The sequence below is a fragment of the Heterocephalus glaber genome, unplaced genomic scaffold (assembly GCF_053883595.1).
Source record: "Heterocephalus glaber isolate CG9 unplaced genomic scaffold, H.glaber_assembly_v1.0 deba00000738, whole genome shotgun sequence".
In the NCBI taxonomy this organism is placed as follows: domain Eukaryota; kingdom Metazoa; phylum Chordata; class Mammalia; order Rodentia; family Bathyergidae; genus Heterocephalus; species Heterocephalus glaber.
The window spans coordinates 10,478,593-10,506,071 of record NW_028258161.1 but is presented as its reverse complement, the minus strand read 5'-3'; the positions used below and the strand labels follow the sequence as shown (position 1 = coordinate 10,506,071).

Sequence of the window (27,479 nt, the reverse complement as noted above, 5' to 3'; positions counted from 1 at the left end):
TACCACAAAAGAAAAGAAAAGCTTCCTCTCAAAGACAGCATAATTTCATGAAAATATGATAAGCAATGAAAAAGGAAAATTAAAGCTAAACTCACTAATGAACACAGATTTTTAAATTCTAAACAAAATAAGCAAATCAAATCCAACAGTATAAAAAGGTTAGTAAGTTATGACCAAATTGTTTATCCCGAAAAAGCAAACTGGTTTAACATTCAATCATCAATGTCATCTGCTATATTAAGAGAATAACAGGAAACCAAGCATAGGATCGTTAAGATGGAGAAACAAAAAGCACCTCACAATGCTGATAGGCTGGTCATTTTTAAAAACTTTTTTCAAACTAGGAATAAAAGGAAACTTCTGTAGTGTACTACAGGATACACAGGAGTTTCCATTTTCACATTAGAGGACAAAGGCTCAGTTATCCCAAACCTGGGCTCCTCCTACCCCATCCACCTCCACCCAAGCTTCCCCCCAGCAAGATCAAAGCTGTACAGCTGAGGTGCACCAGGGGGTAAGCTGGAGCTCATCTGCCCTGGCCCTTGCTTGATCAGCTCCCTGTGCCTGTCTCTAAAAACAGTGGGAGACACAGCCAACGCAAAGGGTACCTGGAAGGGTCTGAGGATTACAGTGAAAATATCCAGACAAGCCCAGACTGAGGTGGGGCCTTCTGTCTTTCCCTGATCATTAAAACCCTCCAGAAGCCACCAAGAGACAGAAACACACTAAAACACGGTGGAAATACCCCTTTGGAGACTGCCGATGATGCCAACATAACAGCACTGATCTCTAACCAGAAAACTCTTGGAACCATTAAAGACAGCCTGGGGACTGCCCAGGCTGCGGGCGCCATGTTGATGCCCACCACCCTCTGATACAGATGCCAGCAACAGTGGTACAGTCGAATGCTAAGCTAGTTATGAAATATAAAGGAAAACACTTCCATAAAGGATCATCTGACAACCAAAAGGCGGGTGGTATGCAGGAAAACAGAGCAAATATGACAAAGAAGAAATGTTGAAATAATTTCTCTGAAATATGGAACTAAAACCAAAGATGCACACTTTCACCACTGATATTCAACACTGTAATGAAGGCCCCAGATGCTGATCCCAGCAAAGGGAAAGGCCAGTCTTAGAATAAGTCGTGGTCGAACAACTGGGTAACTGGGTAGGAAAAATTAATTTGGAGCCCGACTTCACACCTTACACAAAAATTGATTCTAAAGTATGAAAACAAATATAAGAAGTAACTTCATGATCACAAGTTAAGAAAAATTTCATGAATAAAATATAGAAACTGCTAATTCTAAAGGAAAATGGTACTCGACTACATTCAAATTAACAACTCCTGGGAGGAGAATAGCATAAAGAGTGAAAGACAAGCCACAAAGGAACACAGAAAGGCTGGTGGTATTGGGGGAATCTAATTAAGGATGAGTTGCCACTGAAGATAAATTTAATTTGCGTTTAGTGGGAATGTAATTATGTAGTGGGCTTACTTACATAGTTCCTCAGTGCTGTGTATGTGTAACTTATTGTTCGCTATCCAGTGGAAAAAGATTTGGAGGGTTACTCCAGCCGCCCATGTTATGACTCAGTTGGCTCACACAGAGGAGCAGGACCCGAGTGTGCACCATTACACAGCCATGTTCTAGGGCCCGTCCTGGAAGCATGAAGGTGACAGGAAGTGTAACAAGCCAGGAACCAATCTGCAAACCTTCTACCCATTATTAGAATGACAAAATGGTAGGCTGCAGAATCTGTTCTCATTTAGATAGTCAAAACGGGAAATTTTCTTCTGTCAGGAATATATTTAATAATGTTCTATTGATCACTTTTCTTTTCATTGACTATCATGCAAAGTAAAATTTATCAAGATTTCCCTGTGAAGGTGAATGCTGTTGACATCCAAACTATCAAGAAAAAAAAACTTAGTAATGTAAGAAGGACTGGATAGCTTTTCTTGTCTTTTAAAGAAAATATTATATATGAAAGGCAAACAAAGGGTAAAGAACCAAAAAAGAACCGAAAAATATTACAGAGGTGTGTCAGGGAGTAAATTAATGAAAGATTATGCTTTTTACCTGGAACTCAAAATATTTATTATATGTATCCTCTTGTTAATATTTATAATTTGGTATAATTACTTCTCATTCTAAATAAGTACTATTCATTTTCAGCCTAATTCCATTTATAAAATTCAACAAGGAATGTTTGTTTTTTGAGACAGGGTCTTACTATGTAGAAAAGGCTAGCCTTGAACTCACTATGTAGCAGAGGCTGGCCTCGAACTCACAGTGATCCTCCTGCCTCAGCCTCCAGATTGCTGGGATTACAGGTGTGAGCTGCCACACCCAGTGTCACCAAGTAAATTTAAACCACACTGATTTAGACAAATCATAAGCCAAGCACTATGTACAGTGTGAAGTAGGAATTGTTTTTTGTTGTTTTTTTTTGCCCTGTCCATCTCTGAGGCCATTGTGACTGAGAAACTGCTTTCAAGGTATTCGATTTCTTAACCTCAGTAGAGTCATGTGGATGTTGATGCTATCAGCACTTTTCAAACTGTGCTTATAAAAACTATACATATGCATTCTGTACATATATTACATTTCACATTATATGTTTGTACAAATCATAATGAAATTATAAAAAGAAAATTAACATAGGGATTAAGCAGAAAAGGAATGACTCAATAAGATTGCAAAACAGTATGGCCCTATTACAAGAATAAAAATAACTAAAATCAACTCTAGCTGATGAAAGTTGTTTCCCATGAGTTAGCAACTCTGATACCTCTATATATGTCAAAGGGACTTGAACAGTTAAGTAAATGGATGGTGGGCAGTGGCAGTGGGATTTTTAATATAGCTATGGCTGATTGTGCATAGGAATGTTCACATACGCATGTGAATGTTTATACATGGATTAGAAGGCATCCATGTATTTCTTTGCTTTGTCAGCTGAGAAGGCCTAAAATAACACTCTAGAAAGCAATGAGCAAACCTAGTACCCAGATCGAAGTTTCTAATCCCATTCTCCCATAGAAGGAACTATGGCTCAATAGATAAATGACTATCTCTAGAACTAGGGGAGGGAATACATAAGATGAGGCAGGGGCATCTTTGATGCAAGAGTAAAGAAGTGGTAGGAAAAAAACAGGAAAGCCCACATTGACAGGGGGCTTCGTCAAAGGAGCCAACTGAAAGAAGTCCCAGCAGCCAAAGCTGGGACAATGTGAGCAACAAAATAAACTAGCATTTAACTGTAATTCAGTGTATAAAATAAATATTCATGAGTCAACACTGATGGTAATAAATGAAGGAATAAAGTTAAGGGGGAGAAAAGACAAAAAATTCCAAGTCATTTATGTAGATACTTCACCTTAAAGGAAGGAGAACAGAACACAGCACTCTTCTGAATGTGTGAGCTGCACACAGGACTTTCTTCCAGAGTTATACACAGAAAGGGTAGAAAAAGAGTACAAAAATAGGCAAACCCAACAGTACTTTAGCCAGCTGATCAACGTCAACACCAAGGGTCACAAATCAAGTTGACAGTACGTATCTTTAAGATGATCCGATGACAGTGGCACTTTGCCTCTGTGACTTTACTCCCCAAAACACATAACCCTAGTCTCTGTGTGAGAAAAACATCAGACAAATTCAAACAGAGGAGAATCCTACAGTATACCTGACCAGTACTCCTCAAAACTGTCAAGGTCCTCCACGTTAAGGAAAACCAGAGAAACCACGACAACTGAAGGGAATATGGTGTTCCAAATGAGAGCCTAGAACCCAAAATGAGACATTAGAGAAAAACTAAGAAAATCTGAATCAAATACAGATTTCAGTGACTATCAATGTATCAACACTCAGCAACTGAAACAAATTTATCACACTAAACAGGTAAGATATTAATAAAGGACACTAAGAGTGAGATCTATTGGGACTCTGTACTATCTTTGCAATTTTTCTATAATTCTAAAATTGAGATAAAAATTCATCTACTGAACGGTTTTTAAGACAAAATCAACAGATCATGACAACCAGAGGCATATGAGATGCTGGTGCAGGACCGAGGAGGAACTACTGATTTATGTGACAAGAGTGGAATACTGAGCAAGACATTCTGAGGCAACTGACAAGCCATGCAGGAAAACAAAATTAGGTAAAATTAGATTTGATCACTGCCTCCCTCCACATGCCAACTGCAGTTAGGTTAAAATTCCAAATGTGTAAAAACAAATCTTCAAAACTATTAGAAGAAATCTTAAGAGAGTATCTCTTATCATCTTGAGGTAAGAAAAACCTGTTTAAGCAGAAGAAAAAATGCAATAACCAAAGACTGATTTGACTACATAAAAGCTTTTAACTCTATAAAATAAAAAATATTATTTAAAGAGGGGAGGACAGATGGCTGATCAGAGGAAATGATGTTCAACTTATAAGGCCCAAAGAATATAGAAAATAACAAATGAAGAAATTCCAGAAATAAATTAGCAATGATCAACAGTAGAAAGATGGAGAAGGCATATGAACAGGTAAGTCACAGGGGAATAAACGGCTATTAAACAAATAGAAATATTTCTTTCTGTCTCTCTCTCTCTGTCTCTTTCTCGCTCCCTGTCTCTCTCTGTCTCTCTCATCTCTCTCTCCCTGTCTCTGACTCTTTCTGTCTCTGTCTCTCTCTCTGTCTCTGTCTGTCTGTCTCTCTCTCTCTGTTGGGGATCAAAGCCAGGGCTTTACACAGGCTAAGCATGTGCTCCCCCACTGAGCTACACTCCAGACTATATAAGTGTTTAATGCACAAAAAGCTCATCAAGGATACTTTTCGAACTGAGAAAGAAACTACTGGAAAGGAGAATTTTTTCATGTCACACTTGTCTAATCAAATTTTTTTCCATATCATGGGCCTCTGTCTGTCTAAATTCTATTCTGCTGGAGACCTGATGATGGGTCAATAGCAACAATATTGCTAAGCCATGCTGGCCGCTTATGATAAAAAATTGCCCCAGGCTAGTCAACCATCTCTGACCCAGGAGGACCTAGGAAGGGACTAGAGACATCTGATGCAAACACCATGCTTTGGAGATTCTATAAGTGCCTAGTCCTTGCAAGGGGCACATTTGTGCCTGACTCAAACCTTGCTGGGACACAAAGTCAAAAAATTCCACAAAGTAAGGTATTAGTCAGGTTGGCACTTCAGATTAGCACTAAGCAAGATGGCTATGTGTGGGCAAGCTCTTTACAAATTCTAAACAGCCTATGCTATTTTTCATAATTGACATCTAACCTGACCCGTAAATCACAAATACCCCATTTTAATCATCCTTTGAGTAATATATAAACAATATTTTACATTCATTTAAACTAACACATTTTTGATGACTAGCAAGGTATGAAACTTATTCATTACACACTGTAGTAAATGTATGGTTCAAATAAATTTTATCTATAATTTCCCAAACCCCTATGGAAAGGTTTTTTTGTTTTGTTTTGTTTGTACCGGAGATCGAACTCAGGTCCTTGCGCTTGGGAGACAGGTGGTGGAACCACTGAACTAAATCCCCGGCCCCACTATGGAAAGTTAAATCATTTATTTTTATGTATAGAACAAAGTGTGGGACTATATAAAAACTAAAAAGAAAAAAATTCAAACATTAACTGGTTTCCAAATTAATGTTTGGGGAAAGAAAACTTTTATATAATTTAACAATCAGAATTCCTTCCTGACAAAAACTAATCCTCAATGCAAATCTCAGTGAAAAAATCATTCTTGATGGATAAAGACGAGATAAAACTTGACAAAATAGTATGGATATGGCTGAAAATAGTAAAGAGTAGTGTTTGCAAATACTGCAAAAGAAAATAGCAATGTAACATAAGACAACTCAAAATTAGTCTTTCAGTTCTTTTGGAAAATATGGTACCAGTGACTGGAATGGTCCAATCCGAGATCACTACCTCTGCCAGGTAAAGAATGGGACCAGTAGAACCCAATTCAGCAGGGGCAGCTTAGCATGGAGGATTTTCTTTTCAGTCACCCTATGTCACCACTTCTTTTGAAAGATCATAAAATTGCATTGCACAACCCCAACCTACACACTTTCTTTCTTTCCTTCTTTTTGTGCTGAGAATTAAACCCAGCAGCTCACACATGCTAAGCACATGTTCTACCACTAAACTACATCCCCAGCTCCCTCCCAATTCTTAAAGTTGTTAGCGGCATCCAGGAATCCATGCTTGTGAGAAGGGCCGCTTCTGAGGAGCTCAGAAGGACCTCAAAGGGGCACCCACCACCACCTGCATCAGCTCAGAAAGGGAGACTGCACATAGACATGTGCATGGGCTTCTTGCTTTCTTGGAGATGTCTGCACTGTGTATCTCTAAATGTCACAACCAGTAATCAGATGAAAGATGCTTACTAGTATCGGGATAGGTTTCACCTCTGATACCAGGAAAAAAGAAAGCAGAAGGATGGGAGGCGGAGGGTGTTCTCTTCCTTACAGAAAATAAACCAGAGGTCTGAAGCAAAATAGGCCAAAAATTCGTGCCTGTTATTACTTCTTGGTGAAGGGCAGTACGTGCAGGTCTCACGGTATTTGCCAGAATTTTCTGAATGTTACAAATACCTAATTTTTAAAAAATCAAACGCTGGCATTATTCCGCAAGCAAGGCAATACAAGAGCCGTGGCACGCGAAACTCCCGCCTGGGGAAGCAGCAGGTGGTAGAGGCCCTCGCAGCGGTCAGTTCTGGAGGAGGCATCTGAGCTGACCTGAAGGCCGCACCCCGCGAAAGCCAGAGGGCTGGGGCACGGGTAGAAGGACGCGTCCCGAGGCTCGCATACCTGAGTCACCAGCGGAGCCTGTGGACAGGGCCGGCATGCTGCAGGCCGAGGCCGAGGGCGGCCCTCCACACTCCCGACGCACAGAGCTCGGGCAGCTCCAGCTCTGCGTTGCAGCCGCCGTGCCAACCAGGATTCGTATGCTGCGTGGGCTGTTTCTAGAAAGAAAAGAAACACTCGTGTACATATAGAGAGATAGGTAAAAAGAATATCACTAAACTGCAACATTCTGTAACTAATTCGGACTTCTTACTCCAGGAGTACACTGGTGGGGAGATTACAATTCTACAGAATTTCTTCTACAGACAACACGCAGACATTCGACAGAGAGCTTCTGATTTGGATGGGGGATTTCTAATTGAAAACATGACTGCTCCTCATGCACGTGTCAAAGCTTCCTTAAAGATTTTTACATTTGGTTTGGGGGCCGCTGATGGGATGTATGGAGAACTTGAAGAAGCTTCTGTAAGTCAAAGCTATTCTAAAATTCCTTCCCTCTGTTATCATCATTCTAGCTGCATTTCCAAATGTGTAACAGAGACCATATGAATTGTCAGTGACCTAGAACTAATTGTGCTTTTTAAAGAGCTCATTCTAATGTGACGTTACAAAGTTCTCTAACTGAAAACTGCAAAAATAATCTTGAAAGAATTTTTGCTAACACTGAAGCAAACTATTATTATAGGCTTACAGAAGTTGTAATCTAAACTAAACCTAAGGATCCAAGCTAATAAGTAAATTCTTTTAGTGAAAATCAAGCTTCAATGGATGTTGGAAAGTATCGACTTTTTTTTAAAAAACCAACATAAATTTATCCCAAAACAAGCAGTATTGAAGAATAGCTGAGCACAAGGGCTCGAGAGTTTGGCTTAACGTCTAATCCTGTTCAATCTATGATCAGGGACAAGATATTCAATCTTATTAAGCCTTAATTTCCATATACATATTAAATGAAGATAATAATTTAGAACTATTTGATAATTAGGCTAAAGCATAAATTACAGCCTCTTGCATAAAGTCCGCACACAATGAAAGCTGGCTATATGGCAGGGTTTTTTAATTCAGGCAGTACAATTATAAAATTAAAACATAAAAGTAAGTAGCAAGATTAAAATTTACATTGGCCTAACACTTAGAAGGAGACCATGTGGTTTAAATTTAGATCACTAGTATCTAATAATGGAAAATATACTCTATCTACATTTTTGTAGAAATCAGAACTACATGATATGTTGAAATTTAATTTTTAATGAACTTCCCCAATTCTCTACCCTGCAAATTCACCATTTAAAAGTATGATTTGACATATATTAAGGACAACATGAAAAACAGATACTGTAAACACCAGAAAAACTGGCTCGTTTTAATTCTTGACACATTTAAATTGCTGATTCATATTACAGAATAAAGCAAAATGAGCATCCCAAATTTTACTTGAATAAAAATCCAACTCCAAAATTTCATTAAAGCCTTCTAAAGTAGCTTTTTAATTGTCAAAGTAAAGTTGGTATAAAAAAAAATCACCCTCAGATAGACGTTCGTGGACTAGCTGTCTGCTGCAGCGTCTTGAAATCTGCTTCACATTATCACAAAGGCGGACACAGTAAAAACATGCATAGAAATCCATACATAGAAGAGTGCTGATTAAAAATATGAGGGCAGTTCTTTTAAATACCAAATGAAAACATAAGTTGCTAAGCTAAAAATTAAAAATGAGAGAAAAAGACAAAGGCAAGATTTCATCAATGTCTAGTTCAGAAGCTGTTTTCCCCAATAATTTAAAAAGCCAGGGGCTGGGGATTTGCAAGGACTCGAGTTCGATCCCCGGTACCAAAAAAAATAAAAAATTAAAATTAAAAAAATTAAAAGCCAACTTTGCTCTCATTTCACAAACTAATTAGCATTAAAATTCAACTATAAAAATATTCCTTATAAAAACAAAAGTAGAATGGTTCATACACAAATAAAGCCCCTCCAAAATAGATATAATTTGAATAATGCACTCAATGAACAGATTTGTTTTGGTGATATTAAAAAAAAGAAAACCAGTTAAAAGTTGTGAAGTATATGCACATACATTCTTACCATTAGGGCAATATATACCTACATACATACATGGGCAGCCACTTACATGTACGTATGCAATTTGGGTCTTTATGTCATGAGAAAAATCAGAATTTACATGGTACAGATTACCCCTATATGTATAAAATATATATATGAAAATGCAATCTGCCAATTCCTTAAGGGCTTAAACAATTTATGTTTCTTCTTTTATAAAGCACATCATGTACAGCAATTACACTTACAGCAAACAAAATTATAATCTGATGCAATCTGGTGCCTTCTCATTCTATGAATACTTACAAAAATTTTACATTCTACATCAAAATATACTTTTGAGCTGATATTGCAACATGAAAGGACTCGGCATTTCTCAATTTTTATTTCATAATAAACATCCAAGGTTAAATTTGCCCAAAGCTGTATACTTACTACAATGTAATTATTTTTTTGTATACTCCAAAGTAATTACGTACTGAGAACATACACATATACTGTATAGGTATATGAATTTTTTTAATGGTTTAATAGAAACACCAACCAGTAAAATACTTAAGATTTTGTGGAACAAAGTAGCATTGCTCGGTTTAACTTTCCAATTGAGTTAAATTTTTGTGTAATAATGTTATTTTCTTTGGCTAAATTTATTGAAAATGCTTTGGAATTTTTCAGAACCCAGCCATAATTATTACTGACTGTTGTATGGAATCGATTTACTACAACACAAAAATACCAGCTGTTACAGTATGTCCTGAGAGGGATTACTGAATATTCTTAAATTGAAGTTCAATCCATCTTTCCATAAAAAGAGAGAAAGACCCAAACGCCAGGAACATAACAGCAGTATCAAGTGCACCTGAAGCATTTACAATACCCAATAGTACTATTACGACCCTCCTTTAAAAAGGCTTATTTTTGAAATTTCATTATTCCAGTTGTTCCTTGCTTCCATATATCACACTGTATCAGGTTTTTCTGGCATTGATCACGTGGAAACAGTGAAATATATGAAAGTCTATGAGCTTACAATGTTCAATTTCTACCAGCCTTGACTCGACGCTTCTGGGGCTCTCATGACACCTAGTGGTCAACAGCAGAAATAAAAGTACCGGGGACAAGAAGGCTTTTGAATTTTCAGTAAAGCAAAAACTGACTTTACCCCAGCGAGTGAGTCACCCGCAAAATTTTTTTATTAATGTGCAGACACTCTCGGTTAATGCAAATGACCAAGAAATCAAGTAATTTAAAAACACATTTCCTTTCTATTTGGGGTAGTGTTTAAGAACACGAAAACCTGGGCCGGGGATTTAGCTCAGTGGTTTTGCTGCCTGCTGCGCAAGCGCAAGGACCCGAGTTTGATTCCCGGTACCAAAAAAAAAAAAAGGATATGAAAACCTTTAACTGTCATCACAAAGTAACAATTATATTAACAGCTTATGCTATGTTCAGTATGCCAACTGAAGATCATTTTGCCATACACAAGAGTAAATTTTTAAATATAAATCTAATATAATTGTAAAAGCTTAATTTGAAAGATTCATTAGTATATTAGCCAATGCAAGGAGCAGCTGCTATCTGTTAACACTGTTTGAATCTTCATAAATTATATGCATAAGAATATGAAGAAGTCACCATAGACCTCAGCGGCATAAAGCTGATTACATAAAACAGTGTTTATATCTTTTCCACTTGCAGGTCTCAAAAGGAGAGGTCTATAGACTCCTAGTGGCCTCCAATACCTTTCAAGGGGGTTCATAAGGTCAAATTATTTTCAGAAAATCCTGAGGTGTTATTTGTCTAGCCACCAGTGGTGAGAATCAATGGGGTGTCAGACCACTGGCACCTCGGCGTGAATCAAGAAAACGGCACCAACGTGAATCTCTTCCCTGTGGTATCTGTGACTGCCAAGCATGGAGGGTTACACTTTACAATGCCTTAAGGACAGTAAACACTAACAGCTGACGGACTCCTGGCTGCCCATCTTACCATGGTCTCTGGGTTAAGATGGAAAGTACAGATAAATGCTGCTCCTGGGAACAAAGCAGGGGCCAGCTCAAAGAACACACTTGTGCAGTGATTTGAGTTGTGAATGAATCAGATGCCAGCTCGGGGGAGCACCGTTTTTACTTAAAAGAACAAATGAAAGATGTATTTCAGGCCTGGGTATTTGGCAAACATTTTCTTGAAAATGAATGAAGTCAGTCTGTGACTTTAAGAGCTACTGATATTATGTGTTGTTAATGATAAAACATGAGCGTTTGAGCAAAAAACAGAATTTTAGGAAGCTGGCATCCATTAGAGGCTGCCCCTCACCCCCTGTGCATGGTTCTAAGTTAACCAAGACGCATGTAAAGGGAAACCCAATCCCTGCCCTGCCTGCTATCAGCTTTCCCATACTGAGCTTTCCTAAGATCTGTGGTGATGCTAACAACTGATTTTTTGATATTGTGCCAGTATGTGGAAGACTTGCATAAGTCGGGAACCAATATTTTCCAATTTTCTAATATATTACAAGAAAATGAATAACATTCAAAGCATACAACAGAATGATAGATTTAAAGTTCCAACGCAGTAAGTTTACTGACGTATTTTCTGTTTACTGATATATTTTCTAATTCTACACAACTAACTCACTTTCAAGAAATGGCCACATGTCCTGTTCTGGTGTAACAGCAAAGAATACAGTATCCACAAAGAACTGAACAAGCTAGTAAAATACTACTGCAGTTCTACTACTAGATACTACTACTACTAGATAATACTACTACTGCCAGATTTCTCTATATCTTTTCAACAAAAGAAATAGAATAACTTGAAAGTAGATGAAGATATGTGAAAATAAATGTCTCCTGTCATGATAGGAATTAAATAATTTTGCAAGTCACTGTTTTTGTTTGGGAGAAATAAAGGTTTTTTAAAATGTTATTTGTGCTAGCAAGTAACAAGTTTAATATTGTTTTTAAATAAACTGAATTTTTAATGACTTTTAGTTTTCCAATATATTAGATACTGATCAATATAACTCACATTATCAAAAGTCTTTAGCGTTTTCAACAGTTTTAGAGAACGTGGAAGATCTGGAAAGCAGAGTACTGAGAGCCGCTATTCCACGCCAAGGCGAAGCAGGCGCTTTCTGTGAAGGAGCAGGCAGACAGTTCCAGCTTTGTGTCCACCCTCTGTCTCCACAGACTCTCAGGCGGGCCACACGACTGTCCCTGCACACCTCCCTCCCGAGAGCGCGAGGGGGCGCCACACTGTTCCTGAGGACTGACAGGCCTGAAAGGAGTACGCTTTCTACCCACGTGTTCGCAGCTTACTGAAATACTCAAGGAAATAAGTTAACTTTTTTCAGCTTCTTTGTGTTGTGAAATTATGAAAGATAATAGGTATGGAATTTCTGAAGACCTATTCCACGGGTGGTGAACCTATGGCACATGTGTTGTTGTTTGTTTTTCCTTTGAGACAAAAGATGTTAATGTATGAGTTGTTTTTTCTAAACTAAAACCTCAGTGTTCAGGTTTAATTACAGTGTTGGCACTTTGCAATAAAGGAGTGTGTTTTGGAGTGCAGTTGGGGCACTGTCTCTAGAATGTTCACCATCACTGACCTAGGCTCTAATCATAAACAAAATCACATTCCACTTTCAGCGATTCTAAAAAGTCTTAAGCTCTACTGTTACAGATGCTCCTTGACTTATGACAGTTACATTCCAATCAAATCAAAAATGCCTAAGTCAAAATGCCAGGCATGGTGGTGAACACCTGCAATCCTAGCACTGAAGGAGGCTGAGGCAGGAGGATTGCAAGTTCCAATCCTTCTTGGGCGATTTATTGAGACCCTGTCTCAAAATTAAAAAGAAAAAAAGCTTGGGGGTGTTACTCGGTGGTAGAGTGCCCCTGGGTTAGATCCCCAGGAGCGGGAAAGCGCAGTGAATACCCCTAACCTACCCAGCACCCCAGCTTGGCAGCACAGTACACTGTGGTATCGGTTGTTCGCCCTCACAATCACACAGCCGACTAGAGCCATGCTCGCTGCAGCTGCCCAGCGTCCTAAGAGAGGAAGGATGTTACCAGATGTCACTAGTTCAGGGAAACATCCGAATTCAAATCTGAAGTATGGATTCTGCTGAAGATGTATCATTTTCACACCACCATAAAGTAAAACGAATCATAAAGTGAACCTCAGAAGTTGAGAGGGTCTATGCAGGAAATTTAAAGATGTTTACAACTGGCAAAGCATTCAGATGCTGTAGGTAAGAAAACACGCCTTACACAATCAAAACCCGGGCCAGGGATTTAGCTCAGTGGTTTCGCTGCCTGCTGCGCAACCCCAAGGACCCGAGTTCAATCCCCGGTACCATAAAATAAAAAAAAAAAAGATAATTGCACAATCAAACCCCAAAAATCCTAGTTTTCAAGAAAGAGGAACAATTATGAAAGATTAAAATGTCCCACATTTTACAAATCCAGCAGAGCTCAATTATTCTGTAAGGTGAGATGGTGTGAAGGGAAATCCCCAAGCCACACAAAACAATGCACTGAAAGGGTCCCACAAACCTCTAAAGACTGCAGAGAGGAAAGAGAACACGCAGCTTTGTAACCCTCGGGTTCCGAGACGGGGCTCTAACAGGGAAATGTGCCCTGGGGCCTCCCCCGCCTGCTCCAGCTGGAACTGCGGGCTGCATCTCAGGAAGGGGCTGCCAGGAGGGCACCTGCTGCCACACGCACCACGGCTGCCCTTTCTCTAGGGCCCAGGTGTGATGGAAAAATTAGCACTCGGCACAGCCTCACTCCAGACAACCCACACCACCTACACACAAGTGCTCCAGGATCCTGGGTTTTCTCTTTTCAAGCAAAACTAGCAGCATTTTTAGTACCGGGCTCACCCCGGACCTCTTCATCACAGACACCACTTCTCTGATGATGATGTTCGTATTACTTCCTACCATCCCCAAAGCACCCTGGAAATGTCCTCCCGGTTGACCTGCTGGGTTGGTTGTCTTTGCTCCGTAGCTCTTTGCTCGGGTTCTGGCTCTTTCCTTTCATTGCTGGGGGCAGGAAGAATAATACAACTTCTTTGTTACATTTTCCTTGAAAATTTTTCAATTCCAGATCCATTTCAGCATACCACTGACATGCCCTTTGGCCCTCTCTCATGGAAAAACCAATCTTGTAATCATTTTTAACAAAGAGCACAGCAGCTCAATCTCATTTTATCAGACTCTACAGATGAGAAAACTTACTGCAGGCGGTTCAGCCTAAGGCTACAGACAGAAGGGATTCTGCTGTTAGTGACGAGCTCGCTGGGTGCTCACACTGCTGATCACACACACAGTGCCGCCCTAACCAGCTGTCAAACAGCTTCCTCAGCCGTCACATGCAGATAGTATCTATGCCTCATTTATTCTTCTGGTGGCTAAACAAAACCACAAATTACACAAGATGTTCCAAACTTAGCTCTTCCTTTTCCTCAGCTTTCCCCTTAGTATCTTTGTTTTAGTTTTTGTTTATTTGCAGATGAGCAAACTGCTCTTCATGTCCACCTCATCTGGTTCGCCCCTCAGCACCTTCACACCATGTCTTTTCTGATACACCCAAAATGTCAAGTCGCTTCAGAAACAGCATTCTCAGCCTTTACTCCTTTGCTCACTAACACTCAGGTCTAGAACACACCTACAGTTTCACAGCCTTTAGAAGGTATGAATATTTCTCAAATCTATAGTAGCACCTTGCATGGTAACTATGTTGTACAAAGTCGTAGTACAGAATAAAGTAGATCAAACGCTCAAGAACATATTTTAGACTTCACTGATTTTTTTTAACCAACAAAACGTCACCACACCATAACCTGTAGTTAGTAATTTCCAAAATATATGAGCAGTCTAAAAATAAAAACCCAACTAAGCAAGCTTTATTAAGATCATATCACTTTCTATTCAAATTAAGATGCACAAAATAACTGTTTATTAAACAGCCACACTTAACATAAACCCATAATAGAGTTACCAAAAGTTTAGCTCTTTACAAGAAAAGCCTCTCGTTCTCCCAAGTTCTGATTACTGCCCAAGCATGGCAGATCGTCAGGGGAATACCCTAGCAACAGACTACAGGTATCAAACTACAAGTATACCGCAAAACGGTGGGGGACGGAGACCCAGACCCTCATTCCCACTGACTTAACAGGCACACAAACTGCCTCTGTAAGAACTTGAGAAACCAATTAAGATGTCATATCACCAAGGCAAGCAGAAGCCAAAGAGAGAAACATCAAAGTAGATGAGAAAGTCCACTGTGTTTGGCCAACCTTGGTCTTTGCAAATGCCCAACTCTCCACAAAAGAACACAAGACATGCAAAGAAACAGGGAAACATGACCCAGGCGCAAATGCAAAACAAAGGTCCAAAAACTAAACCAAAAGAAAAGGAGACCTCTGAGTTAGCAGACAAAGATTTCAAAACACCCATCTTAAAGATACTCCAAGAGCTAATATAGCACACCTAAACAAAGAAAATGATACATGAACAAAATGACAATCTGAACGAAGAAACTGAAACTATTAAAAGAAAACACACATTGGAGCTTATAAATACAACAACTGATTTCCAGTAGACTCGATCAAGCAGAAAACTAAATCAATAAACTTGAAAACAGATCACATGGCATTATCAAGTCAGAAGAGCAAAAGTGAAGAGGAAGAAATGGAAGAGAGCAAAGATGGAGGAGGAAGAAGAGATGAAATGATGATGATGATGATGATGATGCGGGGGGGGGGAAGAGGAACAAGAACGGAGGAAGAGAAAGAGAAAGAAACGTGAAGAGTCTAACGGAGTATCACCAAGCAGATCAGCCCCACTAGGCTACTTTCAGTTTTTACAATTTCGATTACCTTGGATGCCACATAGAAGTGGAACCATACAGTATTAATGACTGGCTAATTTCTTTTGTAGAGGCTGAATAATGTGCCCTTGTATATATATACCAGTCTGTCTAACCTTTCCTTTGCCATGGTTATTGGTTTGCTTCTACCCTCTGGCTATTGTGAATAATGCTGCAGTAAATAGGGGTACACAAATATCTATTACTTTTGACAATTTAATTATAATCATTTTTTTTTGGTATGGGGATCAAACTCAGGACCTTGCACTTGCGAGGCAGATGGTGGCACCACTGAGCTAAATCCCTGGCCCTAATTATAATCATCTCAGTGTGGGTCTCTTTGGATTTATTCTAGATGAAGTTTATTAAGCTCCTTGAATGTCCATTTCTTCCTCAAATTTGGGGCTTTTGATGGTTATTTCACTGGACAAATCCTGTCACTTTCTCTTCTTGAACATCTTCCATGTAATCACCTTCACACTCTTGGATGAAATCCTCACTTCCCTGTATATGAGTGATGTCCATGCTTCCTCCTTCCAATATATTCATCTACTGTAATCATTTCCAAAGCTAAAAACAGACTGGAATAAGCCCCTCACACAACACTGCAAAGCCTCGATGGAGAAAAACGGTGAATGCTAAACTAAAAGAGAGGCCATTCCATACAGTATTGGCTCTTTTATTAAACAGTGGAGAATCTCATATTTGAAGTCAGTTATACCCAAGCGAATCCTTTAAAGTACTGTGCTGTTCATATAGATTTCAATCTTATTTTCTTCAAAAGTCTCAATATTTAAACAGAATTCATATTAGTCACTGGAATCTACTGATACTACTTTGTACATTTTTTTAAATTTCCATGTCATAGTTCTGCACTAGGGTATGTTAGTTTCCAGGGTGAGCCAAATGAATGGCACAGGGAAAAAGTTAATATTTCTTAAGACTCGTGAAGATGGAACAAAAGTTAAGTTACTATGAAAAATAGTATGCTGGTCATTGTCCAAAAACCATGGGCAATATTTACACAAAAGAATATTTCACACAATATGCAAAGCCTTAGGCTAGCAGGCATACTCTCTTACACAGTCTGATAGGGAACTTCACTTCACCCTGAATTTAATGCAAAGAAGATTAGAACTTGATCAAAAAGGGGCTGGTAGGGGATATGGGACAGGAAGAAAGTCAAGCTGTGAGTCACTTCCTATGCATGCACTCTTGAGAGGAGCCGTGGCCACACCAGAAGCGGCAAAGGAGGCAAACTGAGCCTGAGTCTACCTGGCTCAGGTTTCAGAGGACATCTTCTCAGTGGCATCTCTTCCCCACCCTGCCCACTCCCGCCATTGCTTCCTTGTGCTGGTGGTCACAGAATATGCTTTGTCTATTTCAGTCCTCTCGTCTGTTGTCTGTCTGGAAACTTTGTCTGCATTATTCATTGCTAATTTCCTGCTGTCTGATAATAATGATTAATAATTAATAATTAATTAAAAATTTATTATCATTTTTATATATCCACTAGCTAAAAGTCTTGAAAGAGTTGAGAAAAGCAACTATTAAACAGGCACAAATTAATAACAGTAAAACCAAAGTTTCCCCACTGGATATAACAGAACCTGGTATCTATAATTCTTTTTTTTTTTGTACTGGGGATTGAACTCCGGACCTTGCACTTGCGGGGCAGGCAGCGGAACCACTAAGCTAAATCCCCAGCCCAGTATCTATAACTCTTAATGGCTTTCCTGATTTTGTCTCCCTAAACATCTCTCCCTGATGAACTGACTTTAGAGAGATGCTTGTTCAAGCACTCAGGATATAAGGTTATCTGAAATTTACTCAAAAATGCCTCAGCAGAGAGAGAGACAGCTTGAGCAAGTGAATGGCAACATGACAAACTGCAGGACCTAAGGCAGGCATAAGGGTATTTGTTGTGCTGTTCTTTCTGTATTTCTGTGTCTTCACGTTTTTATGATGAAGATTGTTGAAGAGAAAATAACTCCCAGTTTCTCAGACCTCAGAGCTGTGTGTCTCCCAACCAGCCACCACAATCGGCCACCTTAGCAAGTGCAGGAATTAGCACCCATGGGTGCAAGCACCAGCCATCCACAGTCCTGTGATTGAGTGACTGCTCGAAGAAATACTGGCTCATGATTCCCAGGTGCTTTTCTGATCAAGTTTAAATTCCTTGAAATGATGCATGCCTCAACTTTCCAGTTTCTTTCTTTGAAAAAAGTCACACTTATACCCTCCCTCAAATGTTCCATAACTACACCCCTGAACACACTGCGTTGTTTCATCTCTCGATGTATTTGCTCAACTCCAGACCCTCTGCCTGTTTCACAGTATGAGTTTAACTGAAGACAAGTTATCACATTGCCTAGCAGTGGGCACTGTGAACGAAGAAGACCATGGTAGCAAGACTATGTGGCAACAAAGTTCAATATAAATGTTAATTTATGTGTTCTTTCCCACTTGATCATTACTATTTGGCAGTTCCTTCCAAAATCAGCAGGGGGTGCTATAATTTTATTTATAAAAAAGGAAAATGAAGGTCACTTAAAAAGTAACTTTGACAGGCTTCAAATGAAGTGTTAAAAACTCAAGGGACGGGGATTTAGCTGAGTGGGCTTGCCACCTGCTGCGCAAGCACAAAGACCCGAGTTCAATCCCCGGTACCAAAAAAAAAAAAAAAAAAAAAAATCTCAAAGTATCTTAAAAATAAACATCCAATATGGTCTTCACTTGAACAAACATTCTATTTTAAAAAAAAAAACAAACACTTGACAAAATATCAAAATTCTAAACATAGTTAAACCCTATGAACCAACAACATAATCTATAAGGAATTTACCCCAAGAAATGATCAAGTAAGTAGAGAACAATGAATCAATCGGTTTACACTAAACCATGGAAGAATGTGAGAGTTTTCCACAGCAGTGCTTGGGCTGCAGAGTTGCTACTTCACTCACGACATGGACACAGAGCTGACTGGGGCCAGGCGTCCTGACTTAGGGTACCTGGCTCCATTTCCTAGCCCCTCCTTATCCAAACTGGTGCAGTCTGCTTCACTTCTGGCATCCCTTACGTTCCCACATTAGTTCCTAGTCTGTGTTCACCTTTGGCTTTTCAGTCTCACAAGTGGCCATGTTTTAGATGGGACAACAGACCTCTAATGTACTGATTCTTTGAACATTAATCATTTCATCTGTAAATTACATATCACTTATAGTTATAAAATAATTATCAAACATCTAAGGACTTGCATAATAGTAGGCCAGGGGTATAATAGTGAGCACAAGACCATAAACATGCCGTACTTAAGCTTCATTATCTTAAAATTTCACTTCCAAAATCTGTGACTCTGGGTTGTACTCTGCTGGTTGGCTTTAGGGACCCAAGTCACCTGGGACATGCCACACTAGGCATCTTCAGAAGCACAGTATTCTCCTGGCAAACTACAACTGTGGCTAGAACTCTTCCTTATCTGAAAAAAAGGACACATGGAATTGACCAGGAATAGAACCACTAAGTACCCAGGACTCTACTCTAATTTCTCTGAGGCATTAGACAATCAGCTACAGTCAAGCCTGAGCTGTACCAGAGAAGCTGGCATCAGCTCTCACACACAGGCTGCCTATCAAAGGTCTCCCGTGTCCAGACAATCCATGGCCAGTCACTCTGCTCCACAGCGAAAAAGCCCAGAAGTGATATCCATATCCATACCCGTATCCATATCTATGTTTAGCATCAAACAGAGACACTCAAAGACAACTAGATACATTTTTTTCCCCACTTGGCAAAATCATCTCCTGCTAGTGGAAACAACAGGAGGCCTGCTTGAAGTGTGAACCTAAAATAAGTGACATCAAACAGTGAATAATCTCCTGAAAATAAAAACTTCCATTTCTGACATACGTGTAGGGAGAAATCCCACTCAAGTCACGGCTGTGAGTCTGTTCTGGGTTTCTTAGAACAGGTCTCTTTTCATCTATATTTCTTTAAAGATCAGAATTTTTTTAATTTTGGGTAACAGATAAGCCAGCAGGAGGGGGTGGTTTAGGGTACGGATATGCCAAGTAGAGTTGCCGGCCAAAAATGGACTGGGGTGTTCCAGACTACAATTGTACAGTTTTAAAGATTGCTTGGAATATTCAAATAGTTATCTCATTAAATGCAAAAGGAGAAAAGGAAACTATGAAAACTGTAACAGATAAGGACTCAGACTTCTCTGGACCCTAAGGGACAGGACCAGACTCGAGGGTTGGGTTAAACAGAAAGATGAAACACAAAATCTGTGCTACCATTTCAAAAACGAGGACACCTGTAAATACCAGGTTGAAGAAACGACATCTACTAATATGTACTTTCCTCTATTACATATTTGATAGGTCTATGTTAAGATTTACAACAAATACATGGTCTTCCTTAATTTTTGCACATTACACAAAATGAGCCAAGTAATTGTCTCTACTTGATTACTCTGAGTGACATTTCCCAATTATTGAGAGAGAGAGAGGCTTTTGTTCTATCCAAGCCTATGGAAATTATCTTAAATTGCACTGGAAACTTCTTAGAGTAACAAAATAGGACAATATCTCAAAAAGATTCTTTTTATTATCCTTCATACCACTTGAGGACATTTCTAAAACCATTAACTTCATAAAGGAGCTAAGATTTCTAAGAGAACAATCACGGCTGCTCAAGTTCTGAAAATCTTGCTAAATATAAGTATCTTGGGGATGCAGGGCTATGCTTCTTTGCCCAAATCCCTGAAGTAAAGAGCTATGGAAAAGAAAGAGGAAGGAAAAGGCCCAGTAAAATCAAAGGTCACCTTTGAGAAAGCAGGGACACATTCTGGTGACAGAGGGAGTACCAAAAACCACCAGCCTACTGCTCCGAAGTACTAATTTTGCAAAGGTAAGACGAATTCAACTAATAAAACAATACCAAATCATTCTGAGTTAGTAAATTGATCTTATCTTTTTTAATATCAAGAATTCCAAGGTTTACTAGATATTAAATGGTATATAAAAATAGATTGCATGTAATTGCTTAAAACTTACTCACCACCATTATTCCAAATGCAAATAAAATGCACCACACCAATAACCACAAAACAGATGCATTTAAAAGTGAAAATGTGGGTAGATCATATTTAACTGAGGAATTATGCTATCTACACTCCAGCTAGATCTTACAGTCACCAGGACAGGAATGGCTGAGGGGGAAAAACAAGGTGAAACTTGCCATATTACTCAACTACAGCAGCGCTGGCTGGAAACCAAACTGGCCTGCCCAGACACACAAAACAACTTAACAATGACCTCAGGGAGAGCAGCTGAATATACGCAATAAGGAAACCTGCACAAAATTAAGGAAAAGACCTTTGCAGCCTCACATGTCATTATTATGTACTGTGCCTGTGAAAATGCATAATGGCAAGGAAGGAGGATTCCACCAGGAAACTGGAATCAAACAATAAATACAAATGCACCCAGCTTTTCTAGTTATTCTTGCATTTGTTACAAAACAGGAAATAGAAATAGTAACCCTTCACCATTTTATTGCTTGCGTTCTCTAAATTTTTTTGCGTTCATTCCAAAATAATCCAAACGCACTTTGAAAAAAATGTATTAAAAAGGGACACCAATTCATCTTCACAATTTTATTACGGAATTACTTTATCCTAGTCAATTCAACAAAAGTACCAAAATTCCACTTGCAGTGCTCAATATGCATCCAGTTCTGGACGTGCTCTCGTCCATCTATGCAGGTAGAACAACTATGAATATTTCCAGTAGTCATTAGCAGTATTCAAAATGTTTGTAGAGAAGCAGAGAGAGGAGAGGAGGAAAGGAAGAGATAATAAATATGGCATCCAAATACAAGCCTTTTGTTTCTTTTCGGGCTAGTAAACTCTATAAATTGTCCTTTGGAGTTCATGAAATACCCTGAAAATGCTACTCTGCAGAGCTGTGATGGGCATTTTCTTTGCTGAGGTCAGCAGGACACTGTGCAGACACTTTGGAATATGGGACACCCTGGGGAGAGCCTGTCTAGGTAGGGGGACACAGGGCGGCATAATGTACAGGGCAGGCGAGAGGAGCTGAGCACCCGAGGCAGGAACTCAAGAGGAAACGAGGTCAAACACAGCTACCCTGAAATTCCTTGCCTAAGACAGAGCTCTCCAGATGCCACAGTGAAACCAAAGCTGTCTCCCAGTCTGCTGCCAAATGCCAACGCCCAAGCCTCCCAAGTTTGTGAGCTTACAAAGCAAAGCCTATTAAGTCTAAAGATTTCAATAAGAGACAAGTCCATTCCCCAAATCTCTTTTATCAGGATTCTACTTAAAGAAAACTCACCAAGCCAGGCACAGTCGCCCACGCCTGTAACCTCAGCACTCTGGTAGCTGAGGCAGGAAGGCCACAAGTCCAAGCACAGCCTGGGCAATTTAGAGATTTAGCAAGACCTGGCCTCGAAATAAAAACTAAAAAAAGCTCACTGGTGCAGCTTAGTGTGAAGGCCATGGGTTCAATTCTCAGTATCACAAAAAGAAAAGAAAAAACAAGCATCATTAATGACAGGAGGAAAAATGAATAAAAGGAATGACGTATAACATCCTTCAATCAGGGACGCCAGGTGTGGTGGTGCACACCTGCAATCCCATCACAGGGGAGGCCGAGGCAGGAGGATCACTGGGAGTTCAAGGCCAGCCTGGACTAGCAAAGCCTTGTCTAAAAAAGAGAGGAAAAAAGTCAGGGAATGATTTAAGTGAATAAATGAACAAATGAATGAAAAGTGGCAGTGGAGATATAAAATGAGACTAAATTTTTAGACTCTATTCTTTGTTCGTTCTTTATTTCATAATGAGTATTCAAGTTATATAATTAAAAACAGTAAAAAATCATACATACTATTGCAATCTTTAAAAAGTCAAATGGCAGTACGGCCTGGAGGCCCACATCTGCACTCCTAGCTACTCAGGAAGCTGAGGCAGGAGGGTCACACTTCAAGTCCAGCTAGGCAATTTAGCAAGATCCTGTCTCAAAATAAAATCAAAAGGACTAGGGATATAGCTCAGTGGTAGAGAGCTTGCCTGGTATGCAAGGGGCCCAGAGTTCAATTCCCACTACTGGACAAAAAAAAATCAAAGGACAAACATGGTTCATGATGCCGCAGTAGGGCTCAAGGCCTATTTAACTTATTGTACACATTTAGTGCATTTATATAAGCATCTGTGCATCTCCATCAGACTATAAATTCCTTCAGAACAAAGATAAATAATAATTATCTCCCACAATGCCCAGCAGAGATGCTTGTTAAATGTATGCTGAGTGAATAAGAACAGACAAGACACACTGGAGGCTACTCACTAGGCACACCGGGACGCGGGGCTCCAGGTTAGAGTCCTCTGAGCGAAGTCAGCCTGACCCACGAAAGGACAAACATGGTTCCCAGAAATCACACAGATTTCAAAAGTTCCCAATCCCTCATGAGGGTCTAGATTTCCTAGATCAAGATCACCCACAGGTTAAAAATTAAATAACAGAAGCTGGGCTGAGGATGTGTCGGTGGCAGTGTGTGCTTAGCATCCATGCAGGCCCTGTGCCCAATCCCCAGCACCAACCACGTCATCACACCGAACAAGGAAAACAACAACCAAAAACCCTACCTGACAGCAGCAGAGTCTCCACAGTGTTGAAAAGAAACAAGCACACTCAGTGATTCATGTCATGGCACAAAGTGGGAATAACATCACTCATGTCCTGCCTGGAAAGCAAGTCTAAGCTCTGTGAGACAAATCAATTACACTTTCCTTGTATCCTACAACTGCACAAAACCATAGGGAGGACATTAAATATGGAATTCATATAAAACTCCCAAAGAAAATTGGAGCTATTTTCTTATTATAATTATCAACATATATTAATTACACAAATTAGTGGGATTCACTGTGATTTTTCCATGCAAGTACAAACAGATATATTCATAGGACAAAAGCTTATTTCCATGAATGTAACTTTTTAACATTAGGTTGTGTACTTGTAATGGCTACATGCAACTGCTGATCAAGACAGCTAATCTTGTGACATTTCTTGTCACACCTCTGTTGGACCCTGGTCAATAAACTTTGTGCACATGGGATTTTAATAAGATTTCACATTTCCTATTTTTTCATTCACATATTCACAACAGGGCTGTAATGCATATGTCTCACTGCCAGGCAGCTCTGAACTACACGATACTTGCATGATGGACCCATCAGGTGGCATGGGGCAGTCTCATCTGGTGGGACAAGCCTCGGGATGGCACTGCCATGAATGTACAGCCAGTGGTTAAAAACAGTGGGAACATGTTGATAAATGTGGTTTATGATCATGCAAATAGACTTTACATCCAATTCAAATTTCTCAATGCTTTCCTTTGTTTAAAGGAAATATATATGCTCTTTTATAGTCAATACCTACGGAGCATCATTTTTAATATTATGTTTCTTACGTTGGATTTTTGTATTGAATTAATAAATTGCCAATAAAAAGCAGTATATACCTATATAGTTCTTACAGCTTTCTATTAAGTTCCTTAAGATGTTTGATCACATCATTTTATCTAAGGAAAACATCTTTCAACTTAAAAACAAGGATTCTTCCACTACTCCAGAAAGTGACAGTCATTCACGAAAACATAAATTCTTGTTCTCCAATTTGTGGCTCACACTGAAGTACAGAGCAGCAGAGATTGGCATGTTGATCCATTCCTTTTTGTAAGACCCAAAAACAAAACAAAGGGTGAGGATCAGGATGACACTTTAAGGGCTAGGATGTTGTTAGATTCACTACCTTTATGAAAAAATCACTGTAAAAATATCAGACTGCTAGCACACTTTTACATCAACACTTCTGTGAGAAGAAAATAAACAACTTGAACCCATGGGGTTTTTTTTTAACTCAAAACAAGCCTTTGTGCTATCAAAAACAAAGGGTGCCGTTGATCTCCCCGGTTCCCCACCCCTGTCTGAGTGCATGTGCGCATCTGAGTGTGCATGTGCGTGCCCCTGGGAGTGGTGTGCCTGTGTCTGCTTGTGAGGGTGGCGGTGGAGTTGATGAGCAGGAGCTGCCACTCCAGGTGCCCACCCCGCCCTGGGGCTCTGCACAGGCAGGGATGGGTGTGCGCTTTGGGGCCCCACCCTCGGGGGCCCCCTGGCTGGAGGCCCCACACCTGCCCAGAGCCCTGGCTTGGCCTGTGGCTGCCTGTGTCCAAAGAGATTAGTAAGAGAGGGCAGAGAGCAGGCCTCGGCCTCGTGCTCCTGCCACTGGCCTGGCACTGGCCTGGCCTTGAGCAGCTGGCAAACTGCTTCCCTGCCTCCCCTGAGGCCTTCTTTCTCTCCCTACAGGGCCCTTGCTGCGGGATGGACAGGGTCTTGATGCACTTTACTATGTGCAGGCTGTTCCAGATGGTAGAACTTCTACACATGCAGACATGACGTGGATGACTTTGTGGTTCTCTGTGATGCCTTCGGCACTGGCCAGCACTGCCGGTCAGAAAGCTTGTCTTGTTTCTGGTGTTGTCACATCTTCTTGTCTCCCCAAGTGAAAAAGAAAGTCCTTGAGTTCAGTACACGGAAAGAAAAAAAAACAATGGTGCTTCTATAGCATTTTATTTGCTTCAAGGTAATCATTTACCACTATGAATATTTCAAAGCTCAGCAGAGTGCTGGTATTCTGGGCAGAACAAATACTGTTCTTCCAAGCCCATCTTCAGACAGCCGGGAGAATGCTATCAGCAGAACTTAGCTGCTAACCTCTCTTCATTCATCACAACTGGACCTTCTCGTGACTCAGTGATCTACTAGATAAGAGTCACCTCTACTTAATCTCACCATCAGCAGGTCTACCAGAAATACTTTTGAGAAATAGAATCGACCCAAATGGCACCATGCATTTGGGCTATAGTAACTAACTATAGTAACTATAGTAACAATGGAGTTTCACATCTCAATCTAAGTAATAATGGAAGTCACAAGAATTTTACTACTTATTTTGCCCTTTGAGAATTTTTAAAAATGGAAAATCTTCTGCAGCACAAATGAACATCATGTCTTGAGGTACTGGAGCAGTCAACTTGGTCCAGCTTCCGGTGATAACACTTCACGCAGGTAAGGCATTTAGGTTGAGAAAGAGAAAAATTATCAAGGGACACAAATTCAGATGTGAAGTCACCTTTTATCATATTGATATATGTTAATGTATTACTCTCAGGCTTGAAGTCAAAAGCTTCTCTTTATAACAGAAAAATAAATATTTTCCATTTAAATCATTAATAGATGAAATATTTAAAGGGACTGAGTCTTTACAGTTTCAGAATATAAATTTTCAAAATACTTTTAGGTTACCTTCATTCTTAAAATGCTTTAAATAATTCCAGGACAACATCTATAATCCCAGCTACTTGGGAAGCTGAGGCAGGAGGATTGCAACTTGAAGGCCAGCGTAGACAACCAAACAACACTGTCTCAAAAAAAGATTTTTTTAAAGCAGTTGGAGGATCTAACCCAGTGGTAGGGTGTTCACCTAGCATGTATGAGGCCCCGGGTTCAATCCCCAATACTGCAAAAATACTACTAATAATAATAATAATAACTTCATGAAAAAACAGGTTAATCAGTAAGCAGAATTTTAATTTTCATTTAACTTAATAAAATAAAATAATTGGAAAAGTGGTAAATTATAGAACTAACTATACTCATATGGAATCAAGTATTTAGGAAAATTACTTTTCTAAAGCTTTAAAGTTAAAAGTCCTTTTAATTAAATTTAATTAAGTTCAATTCTTTGTTTTTGTGTTTTGTTTTGGGGGGTTTTTTGGTACCAGGGATCAAACTCGGGGCCTCACACTTGCCAGGCAGGTGCTGTGCCACTGAGCTACATCCCGGCCCTCAACTGTTTGTAAAAATAACATTTTTAAATTTCTTTATTGCTCCATGTTTGCAGTACACAATGATTACGTTCACTGTGAGGAACTGGTGCATGGACATGATATGTCTCATCCTTCTTCCCTCCCCTCCACCCCTGTGGGGTTTTCTTCCAGCACTAGAATTACTTATGTGTATTTTATAAGTCTATATCAAGTTAATTACCATAAACATAGATTAACAGCCAGACTAACAGGCAAAAAAAACCATATAAAACACATAAAACAATTATACTAAATCCAGGTACACTTTTAGATATGTTGGCCATGCTGGGTTACAATAAACTTTTTTTTTTTTGGCACTGGGGATCGAACTCAGGTCCTTGCGCTTTCGAGGCAGACAGTGAAACCACTGAGCTAAATCCCTGGCCCACAATAAACTTTTTTCTCTCTTTTCCTCTTACATATCTTTTGCACTTTATTTATATATTGGGTTTCTCATATAAGAAACCATGTGCTATCTAAGCTTGTGTGTTTGATTTACTTCACTTAACATCATGGGCTCAAGGTGCATCTATCTTCCTACAAATGATTCAACTTTATCCTTCTTTATGTCATTGTGTATGTATACCTCATTTTGTTATCCATCTATTGATGGACAAAGGCCACTTCCAAGATTTAGCTGTTATGAAGTGTGCTGTTAAAAATATGGATATACATGTATCACTATGATATGACATCTTTAACCCTCTCAGGAAGACACCTAAAAAGAGAATAGCTGGGTCA

At 39.5% G+C, this 27,479-nt stretch overlaps 1 protein-coding gene across 3 annotated transcripts in view; it reads right to left on the bottom strand.

Moving 5' to 3' along the window:
- Mpp7 (MAGUK p55 scaffold protein 7) overlaps positions 1–27,479 on the bottom strand; it is a 206,088-nt gene that overhangs the window by 139,142 nt on the left and 39,467 nt on the right. For all 3 annotated transcript variants that reach the window (XM_087206965.1, XM_087206967.1, XM_087206964.1), the window contains one exon: positions 6,853–7,007. In XM_087206965.1, coding sequence (XP_087063091.1) covers positions 6,853–6,889 — 37 coding nt within the window. In that variant the 5' untranslated portion in view covers positions 6,890–7,007. The remainder of the gene's footprint in view (positions 1–6,852; positions 7,008–27,479) is intronic.